Source organism: Micromys minutus, assembly GCF_963924665.1.
Source record: "Micromys minutus genome assembly, chromosome: 14".
Taxonomy (NCBI): Eukaryota; Metazoa; Chordata; class Mammalia; order Rodentia; family Muridae; genus Micromys; species Micromys minutus.
In genome coordinates, this window is record NC_137983.1 from 3,999,561 (window position 1) to 4,013,748 (window position 14,188).

At 41.9% G+C, this 14,188-nt stretch overlaps 1 protein-coding gene across 3 annotated transcripts in view; it reads left to right on the plus strand.

The window, feature by feature from the left end:
• Positions 1–14,188, plus strand: part of PSD3 (pleckstrin and Sec7 domain containing 3) — a gene marked incomplete at its 5' end in the record, with an annotated part of 409,927 nt that overhangs the window by 143,031 nt on the left and 252,708 nt on the right. For 2 of the 3 annotated variants that reach the window (XM_080929046.1, XM_080929047.1), the window contains one exon: positions 4,702–4,732. The exons of the other annotated variant lie outside the window; for it this stretch is intronic. In XM_080929046.1, the coding sequence (XP_080785172.1) occupies positions 4,702–4,732 (31 nt within the window). Of the gene's footprint in view, positions 1–4,701; positions 4,733–14,188 lie in introns of those variants that run through there. 3 annotated transcript variants of the gene reach the window in all.

A 14,188-nucleotide genomic window follows, 5' to 3' on the forward strand; every position in this document is an offset into this window, starting at 1 on the left:
AATGGAAAAGCTGTGCATTTTCTTCCCTTTCTTTAACAGAGTGGATTCTTCATCCCGGCATCCTGACTTCAACTACTGCATCCATCTCCTCCCCCACCCCCCAAACACCACTACCACCACCATGCATGCATACTCTCTCTGTCTCTAAAAAGGAAAATCGGTAGAAGAATAAATAAGAGTTCACTAAAGATCTCTAATGATAAGGTCAAACAGGGGCTGGCAGACTATATATGGCCCTTGGGCCAATTTCTTTTGCTTTGTAGGTATTGTTTTATGGGTGTGTGATCTTGTGTTAATTTACTGTTGTGTACGGCTGGCTCTGCTACCTTGGCAGAGCATTACTATGGAGACCACAAGGTCAGTCTACTTATCTTGACACATAATGTTGTATTCCTTGTTGGGCTTGGCACAGTCCAGGATGAGCTGGACTCATGGCAGTTTTCCTTCTGCTTTCTAAGTGTTTGTATTTTGGCCTGTGCTAGTATGCCTTGCAGTTTTCTGATCTTTTAAGGAAAAAGTGCTGATCCCTGAGTTGAAGAATTAGAGATTTAACATAAGTATGCTGAAAGAAATCTGTTTAGCTTTGCTTTGGGCACGGGATGCACACAATTGGATACCGGTGACAGCATTGCCATCAAAGTATGGAACTGGGGGCGTAATCGGTAGAAGAGTGTGTTCATCTGCATTGTCTTGGACTCTATACATGGCACATATACACAAATACAGTGACTGATTAAAGGATGTAGGAAAATTAAATACAGTGGAAGATGTTGATTATCAAGTTTGTAGTTAAGATCGGCCATTAATTTCTAAGCAATGCTCCGCTCTAGGAAAGTGTAGGTGCATGGATGCATGAAACTTCAAGGAAATAACTATAGTGATGGTGATGAGAGGCAGGGAGGCAGGAAGACTGTCAGTCATGCGTCAGGAGACAATAATGACACATTTAGATTAGGCGTTCTTCATCAGGAGCTGGCTGCTTCTCACAGAAGGCGGTTTTGACTCACTGAATGTGTGACATGGAACGTAGGAAAGATGGGAGTCAACTCTGCCTCTGGGACAGGGTCTGCCTTCCAGGTAAGGCTGAGAACAGATTTAGAGAACAACTTTCCTGCTCAGCCCCTTTCAGACCTTGGGAAGTGAGACTCTTTCCCAAGTCTAGGCTCCCTTCTCCAGGTAAGAGATGCTGTGCATAGTTAACAGCATTTACTCTGGGAAACAATGTAACATGAGGCCCGGTGCTCAGAATCCCTTGTGAGTGTGTAGTGTGCCCTAACCCTTTCCCTGTAGCACACAAAGCCCAGGTCCTGTCGAGGAGCCGCCTCTGACATCCATGTGGTGTAACTTGTCTGGGCTGTGCAAAAGCACTTGCAGCTATGTTTTTCTTATACCCATGTAATTATCTAATAAGTTACATTTATGTCCTCATTGTGTTGTGTTTATCTCAGGGTGCTTTTGCCCCATTGCTTTGATGATCCGGTTCTGGTAAGCATTGCATCTCCTTTTACAGTCCTTTCTATTCACTGATTTTTTTTTTCTTTTCCTTTTTTTTTTTTGAGACAAAAGTCTTGTTACATAGATGAAACTTCTCCTGAACTCACCATGTTGCCCATGCTGTCCTCAAACTACTGATGTTCTCCTAGTCTCCTGAGTTCTGGCTCTACACAGGCTGGATATAAAATTTTACAGCTAGTTTCTCAGTATAATTAAAACAGTTAGTAACCGGGAAAAAGCAATGCACTTCCCTCATAAAGTTGGTTTAAGGGGGAAACTGACAGATATTTCATGAAACTGAGTATTATAAGTGTGAAATGTCATTACAGTCTCTACATTGATACCACTAGCCATGATTACGTTCCACACTGATGCCTTACGTGTCTAGACCAGACAGGCCTCTTTCCTAAGCTTCTGTCTTCCTCACTCTTCTATGGGGTGGGAAGACTTAAGAGATGACGTCATGGGAAAAATGAAAGCTGTCAATCATTAGTAAATCCAGAAGTACCTTTAAACCTGCTGGACCAGACATCTGAGGTGGAAGACAAAGTCAGAGTCTGATAATAGATCCAGGAGAGGAAATGGGGTTCCTGCAGACCAGCTGTAGATGGTTGACCACAGAGTGCAGTCAAATGTAATAGGATCCTACAAAAAGGACCAGAGTTCTCAGAACTCATTTTTTTTCTGTTCTGTATGCATTTAGACTTGCTTCAGAAAAGATGTATCCTGAGAGGTTTTAACAGAAGGAAAGTACTGGTATATAACCAGTCACTGAAACTGTGCACAAACTTTGGCTTTTAAATTACTTACTAGTTAAGATCGTGTTAGAAGTGAAAGAACTTAAGAGTTTATTCTCTTTATTACAGAGGTTAATAGAGTTGTGAGGTTCTTCGGTGGGTTTAGGGTTCTTTTTATTTTGCCTCCTCAGGTGTTGGAATGTTCATCATTCAGGATGACTGTTTCAATCCTGGCCCCCTCTTCTGTAGCCCATGAATAAGAAAGCAGAGAGCCAAGGGTATCTGGGCTATGCCTTCTGTTTGTAAGGAATCTTGGAAGGCTGCCAGTAATTTTAGATCACATCTTACTGGAAACTAGTGATTTGTGGCTTGGTTAATATTTGGATGAAGCCAACAGAAACTGTCCTTTCTGCCTGTCCAATGATTCCGATGACCCAGTCCTAGCAGTTTTTCTTGCTGAGAGTTTTGGAAAGGGAAGAACCAGGCAACTTAGTTTAAAATAAGCCAGTTATGGTAGCAAATGCCTATAAACTCTGTACTTAGAGACCGAGGCAAGAAGATTAGGAGTTTATGGCCATGCTGGGGTATTTGAAACCCTACCCCTATACCACGCAATGATAGCTACTGGGAGTAGAGTTATAACTTTATTCAATGCTTAGAGAAACACTATTATTATTTGTATAGTTTTGAATGAAAAAGCTGAGGACTGGAAGGTTAAATAACTTTTCTAAAGTGGCACAGTTGGAAAGGATGAGGTTAGATTACAAGTCCACATCCTGCGCTGTCACCGCAGCGTTATTCAAGCAAGAAGCTAAACGTCCATAGCTTAGGGGCCAGGAAAGTAAAGCTGGGACATTTTAAGCCTTTTCCACAAGTGTGACAAGCTATCAGCTCCCAAGCTGAACTTCTGTCACCGAGTCTGCTGTCCCTACATCTGATCTTTGTCCACCTCCACCCCCCATGAATTAGTCTTCTTGAGACATGGCCTACTTGGTTTGCTGTACTTTCAAACCCTGAAAATTCCCTTTAGAATTGGTCTTTGCCCTGCAGACATGGGAAGTGTAGCTTGGCGGTGCAGGGGGTGAACTGTAGCACCTCAGCGCTGGTCTGTTTGTGTTCCTCCCAGTGGCTCCAGCTTATGTGTCTGATCCGACAGGACCCACACCTCCTTTGTGTTGTAGTATCATCTATAAAGTGGGTTAGTCACAGTAGCTGTTCTAGAGGCTTCTGGGGCAATAGATGGATTCACAATATGAAAATGCTTAGTACAGTGTCCAGCGTATTACTGTACATTTTCTAATCTAAATATATTATTTATTAAAGTGGACATTCTGAATTAAAGTGAACACATTTTTTTTTTTTTTTTTGGCACCTGGGTGGTTGCTGCTCACTGAGTGTGTAAAATAGAAAAATAATTTTGAAGTGCACGTGTTTCTCATGTTGATTGGGATATTAATGATACTGAAGATGAGTTGCTTACTTTTTATTTTTTCCAGTGCTGGGGATCCTGCACTCCAGCACAGACGGACACTCTGAACCCAAGAGAAATCATTTTTAATATTTATATGAAGTCCAAGAGTCAGTGTTATTCACCATATGTTAATTTCATATTATTATTTATAAAATGAGTACTTGTACTGAGACTGCTTGAAAAGTATTGCATGCACCCAGAGTGCTGTGAGTGGTGTGCAAGTTTATCCCATTGCTTTTAAAACTGGATCTCTACACCTTTAAATCTTTTCATGGGACAGTTTTCAGTTGCAGCAACTGCCCATTAAATATTAATTCATCACAGGAACACTAATGTAGTCATTTATAAATTGACTTTGTGGCAGCAGCACTTAAAAGTGAGATCCGGACTGTCAGTCTGGACTGATGTCATGGGAGCAGTGTTTTCGCATTTGCCTCTTCCGTCGGAACGGCGTGAGAATTAAATGCTTTTAAAGGGAACCGGCCCATCTCGGTCCATGTGTGTCATTCCAGCATCAGAGAAAATGCTGCATAATACTAGGATGACAGCCCCACCTCTGATGTCACCCAGGATGGTACGATCCTCTCTGAGCCTCTGCCGGCTTCCTGCTGCTGCACTGGGGGAATGGTTACATTAAAGCTTCTCAGTTACCTCTTTGGAAGTAGTTTTGACAATTATAGAAAAGCCCTACAGTGGCTGTCTTCGGTAAGCTACCAAGGTAGAGAGCCTTGAGGCTCAGCACCGCAGGAGAGCGGGCTGCTTTGCCTTTGTGAGGGGCTGAGGCGGCAGTTCCTGGGCTCGGCTCAGCTCTGGTTCCCAGTGCTCAAAGTGCTTCCATTGACATCACCGTGTGCAGTGCAGGGCAAGAGGGGCCTCCAGGAAATTTGAAACTAATTTGCTTCCAGTTGACTAGGACAGCACATTTTGCATTAGCTTGCTTCTTTTCTCGTTAACTTTTCTCAAGCGTTTAACTGATGAACTGGGCATTTTCTATGATCAATGGGTAACTGCTGGAGCTACAGTAATCTCTGTGAGTAACCTCTATTTGTAGGTCTGTGCAGGCAAATATATTTTATTTATCTATCTCTTGTGAAATGCTGCTGTGACATTTTCCGTCTGTATTATTGACTGCTTGTGTTGTCTTTTGGCCATCCCAGTAGGAGACTTCTGGGGGCTAGCCCAAGTTCTGCTGAATCCTGCTGTAGAAAAGAGCAGACTGCATTTATTCTGGGGTATCCCTGGCAAGCACTCTTTAATTCCCCAGAAAACAGAAAGATCAACGGGGGCCTCCAAATGCCTTTGCCCAGTACCTCACCTGGCTTTAGCTTTTAATGTTTATATTAGTATCTGATGCTGAATTTTCTAATTTTTAAAGTTTAAGTGGAGAGAAGAGTATCGCGCTTACCTATAATTTTACTCCCTTCATCCCTCTGTCCCTGGGCAGTTTTTCTAGGAACGGGGCATTCTGTCATCCTATAGAAACAAGCTCCCTTTCTGTGATGCATTGTATAGGCAGAAAGAAGGGAACATGCTATTCCTTAGTTTAGAGAGCTGTGGGGTTGGATGGGATAGGGGAGGAGTTTCTCTTAAAGAACCCAAGCTTCTTTTCAACCGCAGTCTGAGCACAGCCAGGAATCTAAGTAGCCTAGATGGGAGTGGGGAGGACTTCGGAAGTGGCTCCAATATTCTCATTGGAGTTGACTCCGAAGTCGAAGTAGTCTTTGCAGCAAGTTTATAGCAACTGTTTTATTATTCCTCAGTGTGTCTTTCCTATCCGTCAAAGACATTTAATAGTATTTTAAGATTTATTTCTCTCTAGAGAGAAACCGAACTTCAACTTTCGGTTGAACTTTGCAGTGGTAGATGTGCTTGGAATTGTTCGTGCCAGTCTGCAGGATGAAACCTGATTTTAAACTCTAATGTTTCTACTGCGCATGCAAGCCACTGGGAGTGCCAGTGTGGACCAGATGAGGCTCAGTCCCAGCTCAGTGGGGCTGCCTCTTTAGCCTCGCTGCTGCCTTGTCCACAGCTGAAGTTGGTTATCACTGCTAATAACTCTAGCTGCTGGGCAATTGGCATTCAAAGCCAGTGTTAAAAACTATATAGTATTTTGAACATCACTTTAAATTTCTTCACTGTTAAGTGACTTCACAAAAATGCACAAGAAAAATGTATTCTAATATTACCACATGGGTGCAAACTGTAGCGAAAGATGGCCTGCTCAAAGGATATTATGGAGCTGCTAAGAGTTAAATGTGACCATCATTCTCTTCAAAACAAAACATAATAAAATCTAGAGGAATTTAAAACTGGGTATTAGAAGTGTCAATGTGTAAGCAGGAGGAAGGGTAGAAAGCAGACACTATGGATAAAAACAGGAGAGAGAAGAGGTAAGGCTGAAGGGAGCCATCTGCAGGGTGGACAGAAACAGAAATGATGAGGAGTTGATCTCGGATGAGCTTCTGCTGCAAGATTTCTTTTCTGTGCTGCTGCAGAGACTTAGCACTAAATTAAAGGCTTGCTTCTTATCTCATCCTCTGACCTTCTGTTTGTGAGCCGCTCAGTAGCTCTCAAAGTTTCTGCTGACACTGACAGACGTGGTAAACTACTTTCTATCCCTCCTGTAGGGAGTAGGGCTGAATGAGGAAGATTGGGTTCTGAATCACTAGCATGTGGGATTGAGTCTGTGGTGAGCACAGCTGTAACTGTTAATCACCAGGGGGAAGAATGTCCAATTAATGGAACCTTCTGTATTTGTGTGCACATGCTAAAAGCTTGTATAATGCTTGGCAGGTCCTTTCTGGCCTTTGAAGCACATAAAACCTTGAATATGCATGCATTTAGAGAGCTATCAGAGTCCAGAAAATAGTGAGGATCATGCAGTATATACCATAGTCTTCTCCAAAATGTGACTTTTATTAGGATGGAGTGTGTGTCCCAAAGTTTAGTGCAGTGTTTTACTCACTTGGCAGATCTGCATTATTTACAGTCGTTTTGTGATATTTTTATCATACCAAAGGCATTTTTCTCCTGCTTGGTAAATGGATTATGTTGTCCCCTGCTTTGTTTGAATGAACCCCTTTCCATTGTGTGTGTGTGTGTGTGTGTGTGTGTGTGTGTTGTGATCTGTTTCTGGTGAGGTTATTTTCCACTTTTTCATAGTTCAGAATTAGAGCTACTTATAGACCAAACACAGTTGAGGTCTTAATTCTGTGGGCTTGATTTGTATTTGTTAATAAGGCATCTGTGTCACAGTGGTTCATCCGTAAGCTCACAGGTGGAGTGGTCAGAATTGGTACTCCTTTTCCAGCATTGCTTCTGCACAGTCAGAGGGGTTTGCCTTTCAGAGGCTTCTGTGAAACGCCCACTGTTGAAATCATTCAAGAAGGTGTAGTTTCTTACACATTACTGCAGTTTGAAACCACACACAGGAGAAGGAGAGGGGAAGGTTTGTGGTGGCTTATAAGGGATTGAGAATGTGATAATTTGTGCTATTCTCAGAAAACAGATTGTAAATTCTTAATGCAAGCTCACTGAATTTGCCCATGAATTTCTTTTATTAACAAGTAATGTAACCAACAGCATGAATAGGAAATTATGGGAAAACTACTGTTTTTTATATACTAAAAAGACTTAGTTTTTCTCAATTTTTATTTTTTAAATTCCCATATAATTTGTTTAAGGACAATTAGATGGTGATATTCACATTTTAGGGGGAGGGTCAAGATGACATTTGCAATTTTTGGTGAGTGTAGTCACTAGCTATCTAAGCAACACTTACAGTGAGCTCTAAACTCAGGAAGTGCAGTGTTCCAGCAAAGGTCCTTAGTCTATTTGTCTTTGGAAAGGATTCTGGTTCCTTGGTGTGAGGACAAACCCACATCAGGATGATGAAGCTAGGAGCGAGACTTTTGGACCTCTGGAAACGTTGTTGGTTGTTGTCTACTCTATCGATTAAACAGTTGGAACTTTCAATTAGTAGGTAGGACTTTCTGGTTTTTAAAAGAAAAAAATTGTAGTCATGTATTAAATATTGTCAAAATGACCTGTAGATGTGTAGTTTCTCTTCATATTTCACTGTGACTGAGTCTCTGGGCTGCTCGATTGCTTTACTTTTATTTATTTACTCATGTGTGTACAGTACATGCTCTCAGGTATGTCTGTGTGCATTCATGGCTGTTCCTGCGAGAGTTCTGGTTTCTGTCTGCCTTTTCTTGTCTTGAAGAGAGGAGTTTGTATTGAAAGCTTGTCATTTCAGCTAGCCTGGCTGAATGTTGAGTTCCGACTCTTCCAGTTCGGACAGTGAGGAGGCTCGGTGTTAAGCAAACATGCTGGCATGCCTAATGACCTTAGTCTATCTTCAGAATCCAGTCACAGGGTACAGGAGAGATCCACCTTCCACAGGGTGTCCCATGAGCTTGAACAGCAAGTCATGGGGTGCATCCTCCCAAACAAACCAACACATGTAAAACCATTAAAAATAACATGCACATATTCACTTACCCCAAGTGGGGGTAACAGGCACATGTACACAAGCTTGGGGCTTTTGTTTTAATATTTCTCTCTCTCTCTCCCTCTCTCTCTCTCTCTCTCTCTCTCTCTCTCTCTCTCTCTCTCTCTCTCTCTCTCTCGTGTGTTTTGCCTATATGTTTGTATGTATACTACAATCATGTGGTACCTGCAGAGGCCAGAGAGGGCATTTAGGTTTCCTGAAATGGGAGCTACAGACAGTTGTGAGCTGCCATGTTATTTCTGAGAATGGAGCCCAGGTCCCCTGCAAGAGCAGCGAGTGCTCGTACCACTGAGCCGTCTCTCTGCCCGAAGCCTGGCTGATGTGAGTGTCAGGGATGTATGCCTGAACCGTAAGCGTTTTTGCTCACTTGACCATCTCCACAGCCCCTCCTTTAATTTCTTGTTTTAAACCCTCAAGATTCTGCCTTAGATGGTCGGAGCAGTGCTTTCGTGACATCCTTCTGTGTGAGGTCTGTGTTGCTGTCTCAGGTCAAACTAAGTACAAAGCCCTTTCAAATAAAAACGTTCTGTGATGATCGCAATGATCTCTCAATATGGAGTCATTTGAGAACTGTTAATGATAATTATGGAATACTGATGGAAGAATTAATACATTTTTAGATTTATTTTTATTTAATGGGTATGAATGTTTTGCCTGCATGTATATCTGTATACCATTTGCATGTCTGTGCCCCTGCAGGCCACAGGAGTTGGATACCCTGGAATTGGAGTATAGAAGGTTGTAGGCTACCGTGGGGTGCTGGGAATTGAACCCATGTCCTCTGGAAGAACATTAATTGCTCTTAACCCACTGAGCCACCATCTCCCCTGCTCCTAACTATGTAATTGTCTGATGTTAATGTAAGTGATTGTAGTGATATGGGATAAGTGATAAGCCATAATGCTGACATGGCTATGTTCACAGAGCGGTCAGTTGGGAAATGCGTGTTTGATACTCTCAGTCTGGCTTGCATCACATTATATGCTAAAAGGGCAGGTAAGGTTGTGTCTATTGAACTTGCCACCCAGCAAACTGTCTGCAGGTGGCATGTCCAGAGGACATTGGCAGTGTATTTCCATTGTTCTGTTCAAGCCTTTGGTTATCAGGAGCCAGAACTTGGGTGATATTTCCATATCCCATCTCCCTGGTGTTTAAGGAGGCAGTTTTGCTTTGTTTCTGCCTTGCCATTCTCCTCACTGACACCCTGCTGATTGTGTGGCATTCTTTATTCACTCAGATGGTATCCGCTTGCTAGGCTCAAGTGCTGTAAGGGATATAATGGCAAAGAACAGACCAAATGTCTCCTACTTGAAGTTTATATCTAACTGTGACTAAGAAAAACAAGTTAGGTCCTTCTAATAACCACTGGACCCAGGTTCCAGGAAACATGCATGTAGAATTCATAATTGTACTCCCATAGGACCCAGGCTGGACACAGATGCCATGTCACCTGGGGAAGCCTGAGCCCTGCTTCTTACACTCACTAAAGGAAGCTGCTTTTCTGTGTTCACGTTTCAGTGACCAAGTGTGTGGTGCATGTGCCAAATGGTCTGTGGGTTGTTCTTCCTGGAACTGTTTTCTCTCGTGTTTGCTAGCCAGCGTGGACGAACAAATTTCAGATCCTGGTTCTGAAAGATCGTTCTTAGGAGGGCGTAGTCTCTCTGCTTCTAGCCTTGGGAAACAAGCTCGTCTCGTCAGATTGAAACACATTATGTTTCTATCCCATCATTTTATTACAGTGCTGTCCTCATGGTGCAGGGACAGATGGCTACTTAATACAGAGCGCAACGCAGCACTGAGATTGATCTCGTAACATTCAAAATTATCCTGCTGCTGTCTTAGTGTATTAAATCAAGTCAAAAAATAAAGCCACTGGGTTTATAGATCTCAGAGAAATGGCTTTACCAAAAAGGAAAAAAAAATATTGGAAGTTTTGCCAAATGTTCAAGATAGCAGATAATGTTATCAAAATAAAATTCCCTTCTAAGTACATTTTCTCAATGAGTGTGGAAGCTTCCATCCTTCTATTCACCCCACCTGTATTTTAGCCTATATTTACATTATTTTAAAAGCGAAAAAGAAATACAGCATGAGTTCTTCTTTTCAATACTTAGCAAATCTTGTCAGATTTGGGCTGAATCCAGTAAGACTTCCTGCAGAAAGAAACAATACTGGAGTGTCTTATATTAGTATTAGACTGGAGGCGGTGATAGTGACAAGTTTTGGGGGGGGGATTTTAAATCAGGAGTGACAGCCCACAGTGGCTAGATCTGTGATCTGCCTCAGGCCCTTACCTCTGTTCTTGCCCAAGCCTCTCTCCTTGGGCATCCTTCAGTTGCCGCCAGGTGTCTTTTTGCCCTACACATTGAGTGTGACAATGCCCTCGTGAATTCATGGTGGTTATATAACAGCTTCTTGATGCGAAGGTTTGCTGAGTGAGTGATGAAAGCCAGAAACAGTGGCAGTGTTTTGAAAAGGATCAGAAAAACAAACAAAACAAAACCTCCAAGTAAAATGAAAAGTTCTCACTTTCTTTTCAGAAATAGTCACCCTGGTATAGTGATTTCCACAAGAATTACTCTTAAATGAGATAAATACAAAAGTCCAAGTAAAAGGTCAGGATGAATATTTTTGGAGAGTGTTGTTTGCTGTTAAAGGCAGTTTACAGAAATGTAAACAGCAAAAGGAAGCAGATCTTGCCTAAAACAACAAAAGGGTCCTCCTGGGAGCTTCACACGGGAAGGCTGCTGAGTTCTGAGACATGTCTTCCGTGTGGGGTTGGTATGCAGAAGCCACTCAGTTAGAATAAAGCTTATTTGTTTCTGTTATTTTTGTCAGCTTTCCTGTTATTGAAAACACTGACCTCACTGTCTAGTAGCATCTGAATCTTTCCCGTAAATTTATCCCCACGAAGCTGAAAACCATCAGTGTGGTCCAGTCTTAGCTCCAGTACTGTGCTTCGTTGATACTCTTTTACACAGTAAATACCCGAACACCGTTTGCCCTTGACTGGCTGTGCTGTCCTTACTTATTAAAAGGTAAATGAGTTCTTTCTGAAACAGTGAACTCAGATCTGGAGAGCGACTGAGTGATAAAGTCAGGAGTCCTACAGGCCCGGCCTGCCTCCTTTCTGGGCTCTGTACTTGGACCAGTTGTGTCAAGCATCACAAGCATTTCCTACACCTGATATACTTCCTTCTTCTTTCTGAAGGACATTTAAATCAAACTTCTGAAACTTCAGTGAAGGACTTAACATATTTATGAGAGCTTGTTCCCTTTACCTCTCTTCCCACTCCCTCCCCTTTCCTCTCTTCTCACTCCCTCCCCTCACCTCTCTTCCCACTCCCTCCCCTCCCCTCCACTCCCTTCCCCCCATCCCCTCCTCCTCTCCTCCCCTCCCTTCCCTTTCCCCCTCCCTTCTCTCCCCACTCCCTTCCCTTACCTCTCTTCCTATCCCCTCCCCTTCCCTCACCTCTCTTCCCACCCCCTCCCCTCCCTCTCCCCTCCCTTCCCCTTCCTCTCCCCTCTCCCTCCCCTCCCTTCCCCTTCCTCTCCCCTCTCCCTCCCCTCCCCTCCCCTCCCCAGTACTACTTCTCTAGACCAGTGATGTTTTCCATGCTTATTTTGTAGAAGATAAACTAAGCAGTGGGAACAGAGTTGGCTCCCTGATGATATCAGTTAACACTTCTTTGCTCTTGTAAATGAACTTCATTGTAGTGGATTTGAGTGTTTGTATGAATTTAGTGTCTCCTTGGTAGAGTTTCTTAAAGTACTCCATGATGGGTTAAAAATTGTAATTGGGGATGGAAAGATGGCTCACTGGTTAAAAACCACTTTGCTCCTCTAGAGGAACCATTTTGATACCAACCGTAATTTTGGACAGCTCATAGGTGCAACTCTGGCTCCCAGGGGATGGAGACACTCACCAAACATTTTAGATACTTGCACAATTTAAGAATTGTAGCGGTTTGAGCTTAAAATGTGAGTTAATGTTAATGCTCCTATTTCATGTATGTGGTCAGTTAAAGTTCTATTGGCATTTTTTGTGACGAAGCAATGGCCTAAAATTGGAAGGACGTCTGAGAGAGGCTGCATGGGAGAGACAGGTTGAGACAGGAAAGACACCAACCTCTCTATTCACAGATAAGGTATTTTATGAGAAAACCTCAAGAAATGCATAAAACACCGTGAGGCTAAAACACAGGCTCATCGGTAGTTGAGTCTAACAGTAGTAAGTAGCAGCCCAATGTGCTTCTGTGTGGTAGGAATGCAGTCTAGAAATGGAATATTTAGATATCTACTCAGTGTTGTCAATAAGAATAAAATAGCCTTAACATCGTAATTAGAGTCACATTTACAAAGCTATAAAGCACTACTGAAAGAAATTAAAAGAGATGAAATAACGGAAGGATAGCCCAAGTAACAGTGACATGGCTAAGAATGGTAAGCTGTAGGTTAATCGCCATTCTTGTTAAAATCACAGCTGTCTGATAGGTTGATTCTAAAATTCATGTAGGAAATACATAGAACCCAGAGTGACCAAAAGAGTCCAAGAAAGGAAACAAAGTTGGGAGAATTTCTTAGTTCCACACTTGCCTGCTGCAGAGTAACAGTGATGAAGAGAGGCACTGTGGCAGGAGATACAGCTCCATGTGAGACCCAGCAGAGCCAGTCACGTGAGCATTTCCACAGGTATCGAGGCAACCGAGTGAGCAGGGAGTGAGACAGGTGCATGCCCACACGCAGTAGAATGAGTTTGAATCTCTAGTTCATCCCATACACAAAGATTAATTTAAAATAGTTGACCTCATAAAAGCCATAAAAATAAAACAGGAGTATATAGTTTTAACTTTGTATAACATAGTGGTTTATCACCTATAATAACTAAAAAAAAAAAAAAAACAACCAAAGAAAAAACAAGTAAGTTGCACCTTAAATCAAAATTATAACCTTGTGTAATCCAAAGGTACTGCCAGTCAGTTAAAAAGACACAGCATAAGACATTTATAAGATTTTTTGCAATTAATTAATAAATGACATGATTGTAAAATGGGTAAAAGATCTGAATTGATAAGTTTTTAAAGAAGATATATGGCACGATGTTCAGTGTCATTAGTTAACAGGACAATCAGAAGCATGGTGAAATGCAGTTTATACCTCGTATGGAGATTATCTGTGAACAGACAGACACTAGTAGAACCCATGGCACACTGGCAGAAAAAAAAATAGTACAGTTGCTTTTAAAAATCCATTCCACCCTTTCTTAAAAGATTATAAATACATTCACTAGCTTATCAAAAAGTTCCATATTTAACCACCAGAACTTAAACTGTATGTTAACACAGATTTGTTACCTATAATAGCTATCTGGGTAAACAACCCCAAAATATTTATTGGTTAATGAGTGACTAAAGAAGATGTGTTATTCTCTGTAATTAAATATAATTTGATGAAAATATATGATAAAATTCTGACACATATTACAGCTTGAATCATTGTAAAAATACTGTTGTGGCATAAATAAGAAAATGTCATTTATTATATGAATGTACTTATAGGCAGTGTTCAGAATACTTATGTCCATAGAGATAAAGAAGACTGGTATTTATCAGGGACAAAGGAGGAAGCTTTAAATGTCTGTCTGTTGGTTTGTTTGCCACAGGGTCTCACTATGTTTTCTTGTCTTGCCCAGAACTTGCTGTAAGGACCAGGCTGACCTTGAAGTCACTGATTCTTCTGCTCTGCCTCCTGGGTTCTGAGATGGAAGGCTTGCAGTGTCATGCCAGCTAAACAATTATCATATTTATTGAACTTGTTCTCTGACAATTTCATACATGTATAAAGTGTCTTGTGATTAGTGTGACCCTGACCCTCCAGTCAGTCTCTCCTGTTCCATACAGGTCCCTCCCTCACATTTAAGCTGCCATTGTTGTTGAGACCCATTGAACTATTGGGTTTGGAACTATTTGTTGG